A 20,138-nucleotide genomic window follows, 5' to 3' on the forward strand; every position below is an offset into this window, starting at 1 on the left:
TCTAAGCATGGATGTAAAGGAAATGGTCTTGGCCATATGGGGCAAAGAGTTAAGATCCCTATGGAACCGAAATTACATTCTTTTATGGTAGGTTTAGGTTACAAGCCTTCTCCTTAGTCTCCATCCCCTTCTGCATTGTCTAATATCTCTGTGTCTTCTTCCTATGAGCAATCAAACTTTTCTCCACAATAGAAAGGATTGTTGCTTGCTCCTCATTCCTTATCTAAGCAAGAGCATATTTTGTTGCGGCTTCTCAAAGCCCACTTAATTACTCTTCCTCCAACACATAAGAAGTTTCATATGCATGATAAAACAAAACATTCTTTTTGTGCATAGCATCAAGTGCTTGGCCATTCCACTAGGGAATGTAAGGCCTTGAAGGACAAGATACAACAACTTCATCAATCGAGTGTCATTAATCCTTCATATATTGATACAACTTTTTTTTTACATAACAAGTGATATCGAGGTTCACCTCTATCTTTTCCTTTCTACATGCTACACATCCTCTCACTTGTTCTATTGTGTCACTCCTCACTATGTGGAATTTGTAGCTCCATTCTCATTGCCATTCATGGCAGTACAATGTTGTGCACAACCATACTTTCTCTATGGCATCAACACAATAGTCTCTAGCATAGTTGTCCTCACCTATACGCTGGGGGCAAGTGACAACTTGCTTTGGAGGTGTACATCACTCTTGAGGATCCATTCTATTCTTTCTTCTCTTCTTTTTCTTTAGCTATCAGCATAGTAAATATACTAATATCTTAGAGGGGGAATACATATTCCACTCTTTTGTGCATTTTTATCATGTCTATTTGTCACCTATGGTGACGCTTGACTCTTTTTCACCCATAGTGGTGCATGTATATCTCTCACTCGTTGTGGTGAATATCTATTTGTCGCCCACTGTGACGATTATCTATCTTGCCCTTTGTGGCGCTTATCAAAATCAATCTTATCTATAGTTCCTCTATAGCATTGAGTTTGGTCCTACCTAGTATCTATTTATCTCTATCAGTAGTGGCCCTCTTCCATAGTGAAGTTGGTTCTACTAAGCCCCTTATTTGGTAGTGGCTTTCCTTTGCAGCAAGGTTGGTGCTACTAATCTTTGATCACCTAGCATAACACAAATTACTAGACTGTGATCTATCTTCAGTAGTTGCTTTCCTTTAGAGTGAGGTTGGTGCTACTAATCTATGATCACCTAGCATAACACAACTTGCTAAACTGTGATCTATCTTTTTAATCATTATCTTTTGCATGACTGCTAGGGACAGATCAAGCTAGTACAAGTCATGTGCTATCTCTTCAACATTGGTTGCTTCCCTGTCTTCTAGGTGCATTCTTCCTTGAAGCAATCAATCTTTACATTCCTCTCTTCTTTTTAGAATTCCTGTGTTGTTTCTTGTATTTTGGGGACGACACATAGTAATGAGACAACCTTTAACATCAAGGTCTCTTTCACTTTGCTGATTCAAAAATTTTAGTTTGTTTGTTATGTACCTATGTATATATGCTATCCACGTTCTTTTCTGTATATCTATATATTTACCATGCTCTAATCATGTGGCTTTCTGGATTTCATGATCTAACCCCATCATCTTGGTAAATTTAATTCTCTAACAAGTGGATCATATCTGATCCACTAAGAGTGATTAATTACTTATTTACGGCAATGCTGTTTACTCTTCTCTAGCCTGTGCTGTTAAAATGGCCCTGGCCATATAAAAGTGCATATGTAGAACTTCTGTTTAGAATTATCATCTCAAACTGCTATTTATATGCAAAGAACACTTCCTGTAATCTGATAACTTGTATAGGAGAGTTAACGCAAATCTAATATTGTTTTCAATACAAACTCTCAGTTTTTGACAAGCAGTTCAAAGTTCAAATCAAATTTAATTGTATTCAAAACACAAGGTAAATTTATGTATTTGACATAATCAAAATGTCTAACAGTGTTTGAACTTTGAATATAACATCTAGTAGGATATTTTTTATTTAAATGCATACTTATTCTAGAACTCATAATGCATTTGACTTGACTGTTCACAAAATAGATAATGCTGATGTATTAGAGTTATTGTCCTGTTTATGCTTAAATTTGACTGTTTATTGGAGTGAAATTGTAACTAAACTTGGTCAAATGGAATATTCCATTTGTCTGAAACCAAATTGTCTTCAATATGGAAATTTCAAGCCTGCATTGACTGTTTCACATAATTTAGTCCTCTCAAAAATTGCAGAATTTTTATTTTAGGAATTAAACTTCTCATTTTCAAACTTCATTGTTGTCGCCAAGTTTGCTATGGGTATTGTGAGTATAATTTTCTGAAAAATCATGTAAATATTTTTTCATACAGAAAATGAATGAGAATAAAATAAAAGGTGATGATAAAATACCTTATAATCAAACGCTGGTCGCAAATGAGACATTTTTGCATCTTTCTCATTGATGCCATAATATGAAGGACAAGTAGTGCAGAATGGATCATTGCACCTTCCTAAAGGTCCAGATTTAAGTAAGTGTTCATGCTTCTTTCCATGGTTATCACTTGTTTCATGTCTGCCTCCACTTAAACTAATGCCCCCCTCAAAATCTGTTCCATCCACTTTATTCAGTGTCCGCAAAGAAGAACTTGTGCTTATACTTCTGCCTTCATATCCCCTAACCATTGGTAAAGGACCACTAATTGGTAGAAAAGCTTGTATTTTTCCTTCACTCCTAATAGGACCACTAAAAGGTATCATTTTGTTTTCCTCTTTTTGCTGTCTGATGCCCCTCATTGTGGGTAGGGACATGGATGCACTCCTACTCATGGGAAAAGATTGCAGTTCCACATCTATCACTGAAGAATCATGCGACTGGCTATTTGATAACATGGGCACTTCATCTATTTTATCCCTTGCCATATTAAAAATGATACCCAAGAAGTCACCTGAAATTATAAAGCAAACATGATATGATAAGAGATAATGATCATTCACAGTACATCAATTGTCCATACGCTCTCTTCACTTGTCAACACAAATTATTAGCAATCATTCCACTATTTGATGATTCTAGAATCTGACATTTTGGTTATCTTATCTAATCTAATAAATCCTTGCATCAGACAATGTTCTATTTTTTATTTTCTTAAGTTATATGTATAAAAGTATTGATCTATATGACATAAAATGACTTATCAACAGATAATCATCTTTCTCTGCACTGATTAAGAAGCAATTTCTTTAGAACTCTAAACATCCACACTGTTTTTCCTTTCATCTAAAATCAAAATCTGCAATAAGTGTTCATTATAATACTACTCATATTGAAACAACAAGAAGTATACCTAATGAAATTATCAATACTTAAATCATGGGGGAAATTCTTGCAGGGAATCATCTCTATTTTGATTGTTAATTTTGTATAAAAGAGATATTCAGGTACCTTGTTGAGAAAAAATAATATACTAATGCAAACTGTCGACTTGGGGAAGACTTTGCTTCTAAGCACCTTGAGTGTTTTCTTCTACCTAATAGTCTCTTTATGGATAGACAGCACTCTTGTACTAGTATTTTCTGTGAACACATTTTTTCTGGCATCTTATACAATAGATGTAATTTTAGATGGGTTGTATTGCTATGGTCTGTATAATTTGAAAAAACTGATTGCAGCACACATAGGTTAAAACATATTTAGGTAATGGTGGAGGGTGCACCATTGTCCTGACTACCATATCAGTTGTTTTATAGATTTAATCCTCATATTTCTGGATTAAATGAAACTAAAAACAATTTGGAAATATTTTTCATCAGAGAACATAAAGATTGTATACTTACTTTTACTCTAAAAAACATTAAATTGTGCTTTCCTAGTGGCAATGCAACTCTTAAAAGGTAATTTTTATTTGGCAGACTTACATCAAAGCGCAACAGTGGTTAAGTGAAATATCTCTAATCAGACTATTTGGAATTTGCTAATTTTTCTTTTTGTGTTTTGATAATTGTTTAACAAAATGCACTAAAATAGATTGCTCATTGCACTATTTGTTGTGCTTCGAAAGGTCATGTAGGTATGGGCTATGTCACAAGGTTCGAGTTCAAGTTCATGTTCGGCAACGATTAAATTCAGATGAAGTTCGGCATGAGGAAAAAATTCGAAAAAAAAAATCATGATTAAATTCGCCTTATATAGATTTTATTTTTTTTTAAATATAAGTAATATAACCACAAAATTATCAAAATAGTTTAACATTGCTAAATAACTAAGCTCAGTATTGGTATTTTTTATTTTCCCCAGCTATGGCTAAGGGTCTCTCTTTCTCTCTCTATATATAAACATTTATATAATTATTTTATATAATATAAATATATAATTTTATGATTTTATATTTATATAGATTATTCTTATAATTATTCATATATATCCATTATTAAAATAAATAATATATTATATAGAAAATAATATTAAAAAATATTAAAGAATATTATAATACAAATTATATATAATAAAATATATAAATTTAATATATTTTATAATATATTAATATGTAAGCTCATTTTTATATATTAGTAAAAGCTCATTTATATAATTATATTAGTAAAATAATAACTAATATATAAAAATGAATAATATGATATTATATTATAAATAAATAAATAAATAAATAAAATATAATATAAATAAATAATATTAAAAATATTTAAAAACATAATACAACAAATTCCAAAATATAATACGACAATAGGATCGAACAAAAGCTACGTTTCTCAACAATTTCGAAAACAACTCTTGGATGGTAGCAATCAAGTTTTGGAGATGGAGGAGAGATTTTAAGTTATCTTCGACTTGGAGATCACGAGGATTGTAAAATTAAGCGAACAGAGTCCCTTATTTCACCCGCAAATCTCCCCACGACAGCTCCCTCAATGCCGTCGCCACACACGATTACGTGAGATACCCAAATGGAAATCTTTTTATAAAAAATCCTTGAACTTAGTGTAGACCCACATGGGATACACGAGCGGGAAAAAACACAAAAAATAAACACTCAAAAATGTTTATTTTTAATAAAAAGTTAGCGCGTTTTGTCCGAACGAATATTCAAACGAACTTCTACTAATTTTTTGCAATGTTTTGAAGTTCACCGAATTTCGAATTTCATGGTGGAAATTCGGCGAACCCTATGACTTAGGGTATGGGTATGACAATAATATTTTCAAATGAATGAACAAACTGCTGTCTAAAAATGATTTATATATTGAAATTTCATCAGCCATATACAAAGGTTTAACTTTAAGCTTCAAATCTGATAATAATTTAATTGTACAAATCCTTAGAACTGCAGCTGGAAATTACATATATAGAAGACATTAGTGACTCCCCGTATATTGAGAAAATCTGCCATACAAAGCTGCTGCATACTCCACGAGTTGATATCCTTGAACCCAAAACTGAATGTGCTGAAATTAGACCTGCTGTAGCAGTTCAGCCCATGTAGCTGAGTGATATAACTTAGACAGAGATCTGAAATCAGTTCCTTTCCTTCCCAACCAATGATGTTATGGATTGCAATGACACTTTCGAAAGTGCTTTCAGACTCCTAGGATGTCCTCCAAACTTCTTGGAGAGCACATCTATTTTTTAAGGCTGAGTTGGCACTAGTCTTCATCTCACTGCCTCAGTTACATCTTGGCATGCTCAAATTTGGTTTCTGATGTCTAGGCAGTGCTTTCCGCAACTTGAAGTATTTAAATATACACTTAAGTATTAATGTTTACTGTTATTTTAAGTATTAATGTTTAATGTTATATGTTATGTCCCCATTTTCAGGTTCTCTAGCAGTGCCATTGTCGCTGACTTTTTGGGTTTGTGTCAGCTTATTCACAGGGGTAATTTGATGTTACTGGTGAGCTTAGATGGTTTAGAGGAGTCATGATGCTTTCAGATGTTATTTCCGGCTTCTAGTTTGGGCTCCAAGATTCTTGGAAAGAGCATTTATTTTTAGTAAGTCACCCAATTGAGTCGATTTATCATCTTTCGTCATCAAGATCACTCCTATGCAGTCAAATTTCAATTCCGATGCTTTTCGACCATTGTCGCTAATTGAGTGTATTATTGAGCTATATTTAATTAATTTCACTAAGGTTGTTATTTTAATTAAAATAATTTATTGAGCATCTCATTATAGCTCATTGGAAAGAGAATAGAAATTTTTAACTTTAAATATTGAGACACATAAAAGTGACTTTAAGTGCCATAAATGTTTAAAAAGTAAATTAAATCACTTTTTGGAGTTAAAAGGCTTAATAAATTAATAAAGTGATTTTAAAAGGGAGTTACTAGAAAGTTCACTCAAAGGCTTATAAAAAAGGGAATTGAGAGCTCATTTGGTATGTTGAGTTTTGATTTTGATATTGCTTCTATTATGGAGGAGATTGTGTAATGTCCCCATTTTGAAATAGGATTTAATAATAAATAATAATAAATTAAAACAAAAAATAATAAAAATATAATATAATTAAAATGTAATCAAGTTAATGAATGGTCAAAAGGCATGGAATGAAGAGTTGTGACTCTCTCAAACATGAGATATAAGAGGGAGAAGAGATCATTTGAAATGGGAGGAGGAGGAAAAGGAGGGGGAGGAAAGAAATGAATGAAGCATGTGAATCAAGGAAGGATTAATGGAAGAAGAAAGGAATGGGAAGTATATAAGGAAGTGACTCTTCCAAGGGGCAAGAATTATGAAGGGTTATACTATTTCAAAGGGTGAATATTGTGATAGGTTGTGTCGCTTGCCAAAGAGTAGGCATGATGAAGAAATCTGACCTCTCCCTCACATGGGAAGATATAAAAGGAAGAAGGTTCATTTGAGGAAGAGATGGAAGGGAGATCAATTTGGAGAATAATATATTATTCTCAAATGCAGCAATCAAAAGTGGTGACTCAATTGTTATGGAAATTGGTGCTGCCTCAATTCCTATGGAAATTGGTGCTGCCTCAATTCCTATGAAAGGTGGTGACTCTTCCAAAAATAAAGTATAAAGGAGAAATCATTTAAAGGAAGGGCAAGAAGAGGGAATAAAATATATAAGGCATTAAGAGAAGATTTAGGAGCAGACCTATATCACGGAATGAATCAAATTTGGCTTTACATAAGATATTGAAATACACAGCAGTTCAATCCAATACTATAGTGTGGTATGAGTTCTCTATATATGGCATAGTGAATATTGTGTTTATGACTACTTACATAGCATAGTGAATATTATTATGTCTGCTCATTACTAATTAATGACATGTTGTTGATTATGTCCGATTATTATATGTAGAACACATGTATAATACTGGATTCTTAATGTATACGGATTAATTATTAAAGTCAGCCATGGTAATGGAAATAAGGGGTCACAAGAGGGGGACAATGATGGGGTACTCTTCTAGGTATGCCACCTCATGGTGGTGACCAAATGGTCCCATGAGGCCTTTGGGCTTAGAAGAGATGGGTTTCCAGGATACCCTGTTGTTAATACACAGCATCCCTCTATCATGGTGAATTAACTCAACCAGGAGTTTGTTGATGTGTTTTTTATGACAACTCAAACAGAAAATAAAATATTAAGTGTTATATCCTCTCTTGAATAAGGAAACCTTAAATGCTAAACTTTGTGATCAAATAAAGCAACCCCAAGGTTTACAATGCGAACAATCGACTTTATGATGGATAGACTTAGTGAATTGATGTCATATTGCCGGTAACACAAAGGGACTTATGCTTAGCTAGAACTTGGAAACTAATGTGAACTACTCAAACAAAGAAAGATCAAAAGGGATGAAGAGGTAGGAAATCTAATATAAGACCTAACAATGCAAGAAATGATTGCTGACTTGGTGAAACCAAAACAAATTTTGCTTCACCATGAGGAAACAACTACACAAAGATGGTGCAATCTCCTAAGGGTACGCAAATGATTTTCATATCACTTATGCACATTAACATCATGAACAATGAGCATAGAGCAATTTAAGTTAAGCTTTCAATATGAGTTTAGACAAACCAAGCATTACAAGTATTTTAGAACTCTAACCTTGAGCTTTCTTTAGCTTCAAGAGAAGGTTGTGGTGAATGAACACCAAGTCATTCATTTGTTGTTGCATCATTTGATTGTATTTCTTGGAATGTGTGTTCAAAAACTCTACAAATATACTCACAAGTGGATGAACTACATCACTAGCTCAAAATACACATTGCCATCCATCAAATATTTTTGGCGACTTAGCCACAAAATCCAACCATTGCACCAAAAAACACAAATAATTTGAAGATGATACCATGTAAGATCTACCAAAATCTTAACACCATTGCATGTCTACAATGTACAGAAACTATCAATTTAATGGAATCTATCTAGTTTGAAGATCTTCCTTACTTGCATGGCAGCCATGCTTAAGAAAAAAACCCTCACTGACTTGCATATTGACAACTCTACTTTAGCCACATACAACCCTATGTAATATCCACCCTAGATATTTTTTTTGAAATTATTAACTGAAAGTAAGATGCAATGCAAAATCCTTCCCACTTTTTGATCACCCAAATCCCAAAGTGGGCAAGGTGAGAGCATACAGTGCTCAAGATTACAATTAAACTGAAAATAGCAACTGAAGGAAAAGCATTAGTTGCAAGCTCGCTAACACCACTTATTCAATGGGATACATTTGCAATACGGAAAAGAAGTAAACAACCACTTATTCAATTGGAATTACAATGCCACTGCCACTTTTTAGTGGGAAAGCTTATACAAATTTGATTTATAAAAGCAAGCTTCTTCCACTTATCTAGTGGTGAGCGATTACTATAAACCACTTATTCAATGGGATAAGTATCAACAAATAACAAGAACTTCTTATTGGTGATACTTGTTGGTTGAAAATTTTGTACACTTGGGGATATATACAAAATTGTGGTTTTAACCACAGTGTGCGAGTAAAACTCTCCTAATTAAGGGAAGGCTCCCCCTATCTATCTACAACTTAAAAATAAAATGGGATGGGACAACAATCTTTCTTCTTCTTACAAGAAAGCCAATATCCTTTTATCTTCACAGAAAAGTGATAGCAATTTAACATAAAACAACAGTAACAACTTTTTGAAATGAAATGAGAGAAAGGAAATGAAGTTTCCTGAAAGCTCAAAGACTTCCGTCACTTCCTTCGGAACAGGACAGCAATATCAAGCTCAAAGTCTTGATTATGTGAAGTCCTATCTACCTTTTTCTATACTAATGCTATCAAGAACAAATTATAACAGCACAAAGTCTAAAATAACTTATTTCTTTCTACACAAGACAGCAAGAACAAGTGTGAGCTCAAAAACTCACAGCTATTTCTCACAAAATCTACTTCTAAACTCTCTTAAGAACAAGTGCAAGCACAAAGTCTTACAGCTTTTCTCAATAGAACTTCTACTTTAAGTAAATTAATTTCCAATACTAGCAGCTCAAAGACTGCAAATCAGATTCGATTAAGGTCTCAAAAAAACACTTGCAAAAAAAGAAATATGGAACATGTTGATGTCTATTTTATCATCTACCAAACATTAGAATAGGATACCCGAAGGTATTCTATCCTCTCCTGAAAAATCACTACTGATTCCAAGGTCTATATATTCGAACAAGCGACTTTAGTGGAATAGCTTCTTGGGTAGTGTATGCTGAAAATCTCAAGGGGGACTTACGTTAACAAATGTCTTTTGAACTGCTGGACTTAGACGGATTTAGCAATTTTAGGCTCTCTTTTTTTTTAGATTTTCCGGGATTTAGACTTTCAAAAAGGAAAAAAGAGATAGGGTTTGAGAAAGCTAATCTAATCCTATGAACTCTGGAGACAGTATCAATTGGGTTCTCTCGGGAAACCAAACTTTGCTTCGCCACACTAGGGACAACTACACAAAGTCGGTGCAATCTTCAATGGATTGTGCTTATGATTAAGATGTTGGGATGCACAGAGGATGGGCTCAAACTAACTTTGCACGGTAAAATGGAAATCATCCATTCACCAGAAGTATGAGCGGAGATACACCATCGATTGACACTTATCAAATCCTTCATTCAAATTAACAACAATGAAAGCAAATCTAAATTAACTTTAACTAAGTGTTGAGGAAATTGAAACCATGCAAATCATTCAAACAATAGTGATTACAAAGCCTTAAGAGAAAGGGCACATGCAATATATTATCTGGAAATGACCTTACGCAACAATACATCAAAAACCTCACACTCTCCAAATGAGAGGAGGTAGCCTTATATAGTTTTTCAAAAATAAATGAACGGCCGAGATCAACAGTGATCAAGGGCCCAAATTGAAAGCTACAAACCCTAATTAGGGTTTACCAAAACTAACTACCCTCGACCAATGAGAAAATTACATTTGGGACACTTGTCCTTCTTGCTAAATATGAACCATCAATGAAAATAGAAGGTTGTTGCATTGTGAAGTGTGCCCTTCTAGAAGCTTCTGGATAAGTCAGGTTCATTGAACCTGGACACGTTAACATGGAGCAATCTGATTGGTTGAAAGATGACGAAGCGCCACCGCAGCGTGAGTCACTCCTAGTCTTGCTGAGGTGGTGCAAGAGCAGGTACGGGAGCTAGTTCTTGCTCTCTTCTTATCTCAGTGTCAATACATGCAGCAATTTCTAGTTCCTCATCAAGGATAAAACACATGCAATGCCAATTGGGAGCGTTTCTTTTCACTTCCCACGCCAAGTTGTACAATTCTGTGATAACGTGTTCTTGTTCGTCGCTGAAATCCAAGTCTGGCTAAAGTATTGGATGAGGTTCTCTGCCTGGTTCAGGAGGAATAATTGGCAGGCCCATAAAGAAAATTGTTGAATTTCTTAGAATAATTTTCTTGTTGACGACTCTATGCTTGCTTCTTTGTGGCTCCAATTTATGTTGCGCGAGAGGAGGGTTAAAAAGCTGTGGGTAATTTCTCGCAAATATGAAATGATAAGATCAAGTTGTTCAAACATTCGCTGTGATCATGCCCTCCTTCTTGATACCCTGACATTTGGAGAAGAATTTCTCCATGCCTTCATCATAATTGAGGAAATTGGAATTTTCTTTGTGAAACATTTCTCATACTTAGCCAAATTTTGGCTATCTCTACGCTCGGATGAACTTTGCTTGTGAACTTGTCCTCAATCTTCCGTTTGGCTTGAAACTCCAGCTCCAATCTCTATGATGATCCCGCTTCTATTTCCTCCTGCGACCTGTAAAACCAAAGGAAAATAAGTTAGAAATCTATCTTGGATTAAAGAAAATCGAGGCTGCGAACGGCTAAGTGTTTGGAGATTTTATTTCATTTTCATACTTAGCCATGAGAATGGGATTTTCACATGTAAATTCTCCAACCTTTTATAACTTCAAAACTTTCATTCCATTTAGTCAACAAAAATGATTATTCTCACTAAAAACTTGAACAAGTCCACAAAAATCATCTCCAATGGATTTTGAAAACTCAAAGAATGTAATAAATCTGTACTTAACCAACTTCACCTTCGATGGGGAGAGAAGAAAAAGACAAGAAGACAGAAAGATCTTTAGAAAAACTCAGAAAATTCAAATGATCTGCCTCCTATTAGCTGGTTATACTCCAAAATCTGCGGATTCTTTGACAAGAGGCTCACCCAACTGCAAGCAATATCAAAATTTTCTCCAAATGAACTCCAATCTGCAAACACTTCTTTATGCTCTCCTTAGCTAAAGAATTTCGAACTTCTTGGTGTAAGAATGAAGTTACAAATGATGCATTTGTAATGAAGTTGAATTCCTAATTAGAAACACGCAAAAGCATCCAGCTCATGTTTCTAAATCTAACTCAAATCTTGGGAAAGTCTTGTCATCTTCTTTAGTTCGAAAATCCTTTACTTGTGCAAGTTTCTAAATTGTTTTTAGTTTATTAATTCGAACTAGGCTCATAAAATAGTATCTTCCAAAAAAGTTTCTAATCTGGAACTCAGTATGAAAAATCCTTTTGATTTGCAAATATCTTCTTTCCAATTTTAATTTTGACTTTTCAACTCGATGATCTTTGAAAATCTCTTTTTCCAACTTTCTAATTTGATTACAAGTTCGATTTTTTTGGAAGATTTGATGACATCACTCAAATTCTTGTTGACTTTATTTGACTTCCAAGAGTAGGGCGGAGTTTTGAGGCTCAACTTCATGCTTGGGCAGAGTTTTCATCTTCTAACATGATGCTTGGGCGGAGTTTTCATCTTCTAACATGATGCTTGGGCGGAGTTTTATGACTTCTATCATCATGTTTGTTTGCTTGCCTTAAACTTCATTCATCCCATTCATAGGGCGGACTTTTGGAGGCTCTCTCCTTGGGTGGACTTCACTCACTTTGAAAACATCTTGCATGTCCAAGTGTAGGGCGGACTTCTACTTGGCACCAAGTATCACTTCATACTTAGCTAAATTTTTGTTATCAATTCTCTTTCATATTGCATCATATTAACCTCTCCATTTACTGACTTCCAATCTTCATGTTGCCATCATTGATGTCTCTTACATAGGGCAGAGGTTTTAGGTTCTTTGACACCACATTTGGAAGTGTTTACTAGGTAGGGCGGACTTTCTATGACATCTCCACCATAGGGCGGAGTTTGAAGGCATCACCTTGGCAGACTTTTGGCTACCTTCTCAAGGCATGGCAGAGTTTTATACTCCCTCCAAATGGCAGAGTTTTGGAAGGACACTAAGGAGGGCGGAGTTTTGTGCTCCCTCTTCATGGCCTCATCACCAAGGCAGACTTTGAAAGGTATCAAGGAGGGCGGGGTTTAAGGTCTTCACCATGATTAGCACCTTGGGCGGACTTTTGATGCATCTCCTAGGGCGGACTTTTGAAGGTCTTCCTTGGGCGGAGTTTTAAGCTCCCTCTTCTTGGCCTCTTTTTAACATGGTGGACTTTTGTCATGACTACCAAGGCGGAATTTGGAAAGACTTCTACCAAGGCGGAGTTTAGGAAGCACTCCCACATGGCGGACTTATGTAGGTCTTCAACATTGTATCTACTTCCTTGGGCGGAGTTTGGAGAGACCTCAACCAAGGCGGAGTTTTAGAGCTCTCTCTTCAAGGCGGACTTTTGAAGGTATCAAGGAGGGCGGAGTTTTGAGACCACTCCAAGGCAGATTTTTGAAGGTATCAAGGCGGACTTTCATGAGACATCAAGGAGGGCAGAGTTTTGAGCTCCCTCTCCAAGGCGGAGTTTTGACTACTTCCTCATGCATGGCGGACTTTGGCATTCCCTCCAACATGGCTGACTTTCTTCACTTCTCATGAGGGCGGACTTTTAAGCCTCCAACTTCATGGCGGACTTTTGGGAGATCACCATCATCTTGCTTGGATAGGTCAAAGTTTCATAGACATTATGACTCTTTGCCAGGGCAGACTTTTGGAAGGCCACCAAGAGGGCGGACTATATCTGAAATATAACATTTAAGTATAAGTGGTATTTCAATATGTCTTTTCTCTTTCTTATACTTTAAGTTATATTTCATATATATTGTCAGGATGTTTGAGAGTGGTTTCGGACCTCCAGGAGTTATAATGCAAAATCTAATTTTTGGAGGATTCTTCAGTTTTCCAGACAGTCAAATTTCAAGATCAGGATGACATTCCAGACAGCCAAATTTCAGGACATTTGAGGATCAGGATGACATTTCAGACTTAGATGGTTTTTTTGAGCTGATTATCCTTTGAATGTGCCATGATCCCCTAAAATATAGGAACTTATCTTTTTGGGTCAAAACTTGAAAATTTTGGATCGCGGTCAAAGCAGGTCAGTGGTATCAATGCAAACCCTAGGTCCTCATTCCGAAAAAGCAAAAAGCAGACATCCCTAAAAAATAGGGAAAACTTTCTAAAAATAGCCATACCGGGGATTGGGCTAAAAATGCCAAAAACGAAACTTCCTAAAAAATAGGAAAAAGCAAAAAAGCAAACTTTCTAAAAATAGAAAGTCGTTCAAATTCATCCAAATCAATTGCGATCTTCGTCCTTTGGCCTTTCTAGGCACTTTGACGGTATCCAGAATCTGTTATCACTTGGCTTACAAAAACTGACTTTCAATCTCTAGGACTCTAACCGTTCAAAATTGAGCAAGGCTTGGCAAAACTGAGGCGGAAGGCCACAAGACACTAACAAAACCCTAGAAAGCAGGAAAAGAGAGGGTCCCCATTTGCAATGGGGCGATGTGTGAAAAAGGTCACAACAGAACACAAACTCAAGAATGTAGCACAAAGACTCAAAGCTTGAGCAATTTTCTTCTATTCCTTTCAATTCTTCAATTTACACATAAAAGCTCAAAGACTTCTTTGCTGCAAATTTGGCAGAGTTTTTGCTTGCTTTCTAAAAGATATCAATTGTAATAGACCCCCTCAAGTATTTATAAGAGAGGAGCCTTGAGAAAAAGGTGGGAGGATCCTAACTAACTTGAGAGATTCTCTCAACCACCAAGACTTATTCAATAACTAAATATGACTTATTCCAACTACAGTCCTAATTGAACACAACTTGTAGTTGTTTTACATGTAATTACAAAAGTGCAAGTAATGAGTTAACTTGCAATTACAAAGTTATTTTTTAGCATGTAACTTGTCAAAACAAAATTACAAATGCAAAACTAAAACTATTCCATGTGTCTCAAGACACGACTCTAACTGCATCATCCTTTGTCTGTGATGATCTTCATGTTGCTTCAGGATGCTAGAACTTGAAGTATTCTGGATTAGTGAAGACATCTTGAACCGGAATGAGAATTTGCATCCTTAATGATCTTTGTGTCCTTTGTCCAACGAACTTCAACCTTTTCTTCTTGCTTGGGGTAGTACTGGATTTTCAGGAGGGAAAGGGTTGCCTTCCTCTTTTCATGTTATGACCATCTTTGTCTTGAAAGCATTCTATGTTCTCAACCATGAATTGTTGTTGTATCTCTTCTTTGTATCATCCTCCAATCTTGAAATCTTCTTGCAAAATAAGGCCCATGCCTTAATCCATTGATTTGGTAGATCGTGTGTGCAAACAAGACTGACATGGGAAGGGATAAATTGATGCAAAAATGGGTTCATAGGTGAATTTCGGGTTCTGGAAGTTGCATTACATGTGTGGGGAAAACAAGAGCATTACCTTGCAATTGTGGAGAACAAACATGGAACTTCATATGTGCAATGGGTAACTACAAGTTTGCACTTGTAATTGGACCTTTAAAACTCATTTTCAAGTGTTTTTTGAGTGCATTTTGGACCAATTTCGGGTTCTGGATGGCTGATTGCAAGTGAAGACTTTAAATGGGAAAAATGAATGAAGGTGTGAAATGAGTGGATGAAATGGTGGGAATGGTATGTACGGATGATGGAAATGAATATGAGTGAAAATGAAAAGATTTTGGGAAGATCATCTTTATGAAAATGGGAAGAACTTTCAACATGTAATCCGGTTCTAAAAACCCGATTTTGAAAGGATGAATATTTTCCAATTTAGAAACTTGGAGTTTCACCAAAAGATGGTTAAGATTTTCCAACCAAAGGGGAAGATCAACTATTTTCATCTTACATGCAATCGGGTTTTTTAATCCCGAATGCAAGTAAAGAGGGAAAATGGGTAAAGACAATGCAATTTGCAAATTGCTTTGCAAACTTGGAACAAAGGGAAAAAATCTCTCACAAAACGGATTTTAGGAAAGGGCAAAACAAAACTAACAACTATCATGAAGAGAAAGAATCTCTTATAGACAAAAGAAGAAGATTCAAACCATAGCCACGTTTTTAAGAAAATGCCATTTGCAGCAAAAATGACTATCAAAATGACATGAGAATTGGTCAAATCTTCATCCAAACCCCACACCTAGGTGAAAGAAGCCAAAACAACTTAGGAAAGGCAAGATTCGTGGCATTTGAAGAAGAAAATCATGGCATTTTTCAAAAACATTTTTGCTGTTAAAACACCATAAAACCAGCGATAATGTCTTCCAAATGGCGTGAAGAGAGTTGGAAAATGCATGAAAATAGCAAGGAATCCAAAACACCTTCCTCCTTGAATTTCTCCACAAAAATTGTTGGAAATCTTCAACACAATCCTCCAATATTGTTGGTCGGGTTTTTGGGAAAGAACAACAAGTTTAAAATACTTGTAATAGGGAAATAAAACTCCCATTACAAGTTTTAAACAGCTCAACAAAATACTTGTAAAGGGAAAATAAAATTCATTTTACAAGTCACAAAAACAACTTAAAAATAAAACTTGCAATAGGGAAATAAAATCCCTATTACAAAAGTGACTTTATAAAACTTGTAATGGAGGAGAAAAACCCCTACCATAACTTAAAATCACTTAAGTGGAACTTTTTAAAAGAATTACAAGTTTTATTTTAACTTTATAATTTAAAGTTCACTTGTAATATGCCCAAAATGTTCCTACAATGACTTAAAAGACAAAAAGCAACAAGGGGGAAATAAAAAGTAAGTTACAAGTTCTATTTTTCATAAAGTGCACTTGTAATTAACTAAAAAATTCCCTACAACACTAAAACAAAGGAAAAACATAAAATTTGCAACTTAAGGAAAAAATTTCACCTACAGTCAGGGAGAAAAAACCCAAAATTGAAGGAAAGACATAGCAAACGAAACCAGAATGCGACAAAATTTGAAACGTGGTTCGAGGATGGACTGAGGAATAAGACAGTCCAAGGGCGAAGCAAAATTATGCCTTGGGAAGTGTGCCATAGAGTAAAATCTTCAACCTACCATGACTGTTTTGAAACCCGAAATTGCACAAAAAGCTAGGAAAAGGAAGACCAAAACTCACCAAAACTTGGACAATGATGGCAAAGACACCCCCCAAGATTTTAACACTATCAAATGTGAGTTTTGTACCTCGTAAAACGTGCCTTGGAGACAAAAATGACACTTTCTAGGCAAAAATTTGTAGGGGTTGTCACATTTTTGAAAATCCAAAAATAAGGACAACAATACTACCATCCAATGTTACAATTCAAAATGCATGAAAAGATAGCATCCAAGGTATGACCATGTGAAGCATCAATCATTATAAAACAATCCTTTACTTTTTCAAAACTTAACAACCATAACAATATCAATCACACAAGAGCTAACAATTACGCAACACAAGAACACAAGATTTACGTGGAAACCCTTTCTAGAGAAAACCATGGCAAAATATTGTTTATATAAAATTCTCTTTACAAAATTTTGTACGCACCAACCCACAAGAGACACCAATCCCCTATTGAATGATTTGTAGGAACTAACCCACTGGAGCCACCAATCCCCACAACTGAGCACGAACTCGACAAGAGACACCAATCTCTTCTTTTTGAGAAGCACCAACTTCTAAATAAGTATTCTCCTCAAAATATTTCTTCTTCAATGGATGACAAAGGCTTCATAAAATATGATTGTACATAATCTTTTCTCACAAATTTGCTCTTCAATGATAAAACTGCTTTCATACACTTTCCTTCTCAAATCTGTATGCACTCCCCTTCACAAATCTGCCACAAATATGCTGTTATGCTTGGAAATCTGCCTTTAATGATCTTCAAATATATTTCCATATGCAGATCTGCTGGTGTATATCTGATAAATCTTTTTACTCTACACATTTCCACCACACTTCACATTCCATTTTATATCTTAATGCCTTTATATGAAGAAAGGCATCTCTTTGAAAAGAGAGAACCTTCTTTAAATAGTTATGTCCCTTTGTTTAACTAATCTTATGCTTGATCGCTGCTTTCATAAACTTCAAATGCTGCCTTTATTATGTTCAAGATCTGTTAAAGTATGGATTGCACTGGCAATAGTAATTCTGAAAGCATCAAATGATTGTTATAAGGCAAGGGGATTTACAACACACAATAGACAGTCATAAGTGACAATGCTAAATCTGTGTTTCGACATAACTTTTGAAGTACACAAAAATATCATAAAATTCATATTGCACAACAAAAATTATAGCTTAAGATTGTGCTCTTCAATCGTTTATTTTAAAAACTGCTCTCATTCTAAATTTGGAGCGAAACTTTAATACTCCAGTTTTTACAAAAGATTCTGCAAATTACATTAGTTTTCTTAAAGGATTACAGTAAAAATTAAAGGACCCCGATTTTGCCTTTCTAAGGATTACGAACAACTTGCTAGCTGATTGCAATTGGCTTCTGAAATTCAACTGTGTAAGAACTTTTGCATCAACATTTCGGGGCACACTCATGTAAGAACTTTGTGTGATCTGAAATGTTGATGCAACAGTTGAATCCCTAAGCCAATTGCAATCAGTATCATGGACTGTGTAAATCTGATAGATCTAACTTGCTACCTCTTTGTTTGCAACTGAGTACAAATTATAGCAAAAAAATCAGTCGATAAATTTTGTTGTCTTGGCAAATCCCTACTAAATAACAGAAAATTTTATGATTCATTTAGTTTCTCTTTCAATTGGCTAATTTTGTATAACATTTTTAAAACTAGATCGTCACTATGTGCCAAGAACTGTCTCGAGTTGAGACTGTTAGAGGGCCATCAGCTCAGTGGTACAGCACACGTTTAAAAGAGTTCTTATGTCTGAGTCAAAATGATCAATAGAAAAACATCAGCCTTTGCAACAATAATATTTCTGATTCAAATCCGGCAATTTACCGAGTGGAACAACCCATTCAAAGAGAATGGAACCTCAGTCACTTCCTTGTTCCCGGCTTGGCTTAAGGCAACAATCTAGACACCAAGAAAGGAGGGAAATTCTGTACAAAACTATTGAAATTGACTTTAAAATATACGTCATTGGAGATTTGCCCACAATATTTCTCCTACTTTTGAACCAGAAAATATATATTTTATTTGCAGGTTCTAAATTTCTATCAGCACATCATATGGCAGCATGATTTTATGTAAATCACTGACGTAATTAAGTTCACAACATCTGAACAAGCTCAATTTAATTCAAAAGCAAGGAGTCAGTAGATAATTGCAACCTACTAACACAAATACAATTATGAATAGTACAGATAGAGCTGTAAAAGCAATGAAGAGCTAAAAATGAAAATACAGGTAGAACTAACCTTGGAGCGAAAATCTTGTTTCCAAGGGGAGAGAAGAACAGGTATTGAAGTGCAGTAAACCTAAATGAGGCACTGAGTTTTCTGGCGCCGGGCGTTTCTTGGAAAGCCGAGGCTCAGCTCCTCATTTCTTGGCTTTGACTTTGGTCCGCCCATGACACAGTCTTCGCCTTGGCATGCCCCTCGTCAACTCTATTAATTCCACGACCAATAACAAAGAGGTTAGAATTCGAGGCTTGTCATCAATTGATTGTTTGGTACAGTGGATGCTTCTTTCTATCTATCTCTTATCAATGTTAATATTTATAATTTATAAAATTAATGAAGATCTATGATTGTGTGGATAGTTATATTTCAAATATTGTGGATAGTTATATTTCAAATATTTAATAGAATAAGGGTTCACAATGAAAAGTTTAATAAATGTCTTAAACCATATACTTATTTTTTAAGAAATGTGAAATTATTATTTGGTATCGTGGATGTTTCCTTCTATTTATCCTTTATCAATATCAATATTTATATTTCATAAAATGAATGAAGAGGAGAGGGATTTACAAGGTTAAAAACAATCTATGATGGTTTGGATATTTACATTTCAAATATCTGGCAATGAAAAGTTTAATATTTAAAGAAATGTCTTAAAGCATATACTTATTTTTTAAGAGTAATATGAAGTTATGTCTTAAAGTTGAATTGGATTATCTAATATCAAAATAACACAGCTTCAAAAAAAAGAAAAAAGTACAAAATGAAAGATTATACAACTTCACAAAGGAAATAAGCTATCAAAATATTATAAAATAAAAACAACATTAAGCCACAATAACAACACCAATATTACGAGATGGGTCTTATTCATCAAGGTTATCGCATAGGTTCCCACCCATCATTAGCAATGATTGCATCCTCCTTGAGAGTCTATGGATTTGATTTTGCATAAATATTGACAAAATGATGGCAAGTTGTAGCCCAAGGAAAAAAATTCATGGTCAAAAGG

The 20,138-nt window shown here is 34.9% G+C and overlaps 1 protein-coding gene across 1 annotated transcript in view; it reads right to left on the reverse strand.

The window, feature by feature from the left end:
* The window catches only part of LOC131064874 (probable cyclic nucleotide-gated ion channel 20, chloroplastic), a gene marked incomplete at its 3' end in the record, with an annotated part of 363,668 nt that extends 344,260 nt beyond the window's left edge, over positions 1 to 19,408 (reverse strand). Inside the window, 2 exon segments of the mRNA XM_057999185.2 lie at positions 2,410 to 2,945; positions 19,142 to 19,408. Coding sequence (XP_057855168.1) covers positions 2,410 to 2,919 — 510 coding nt within the window.
* Positions 19,409 to 20,138: the final 730 nt, after the last annotated feature.

This window comes from Cryptomeria japonica, chromosome 5 (assembly GCF_030272615.1).
Source record: "Cryptomeria japonica chromosome 5, Sugi_1.0, whole genome shotgun sequence".
Classification (NCBI taxonomy): Eukaryota; Viridiplantae; Streptophyta; class Pinopsida; order Cupressales; family Cupressaceae; genus Cryptomeria; species Cryptomeria japonica.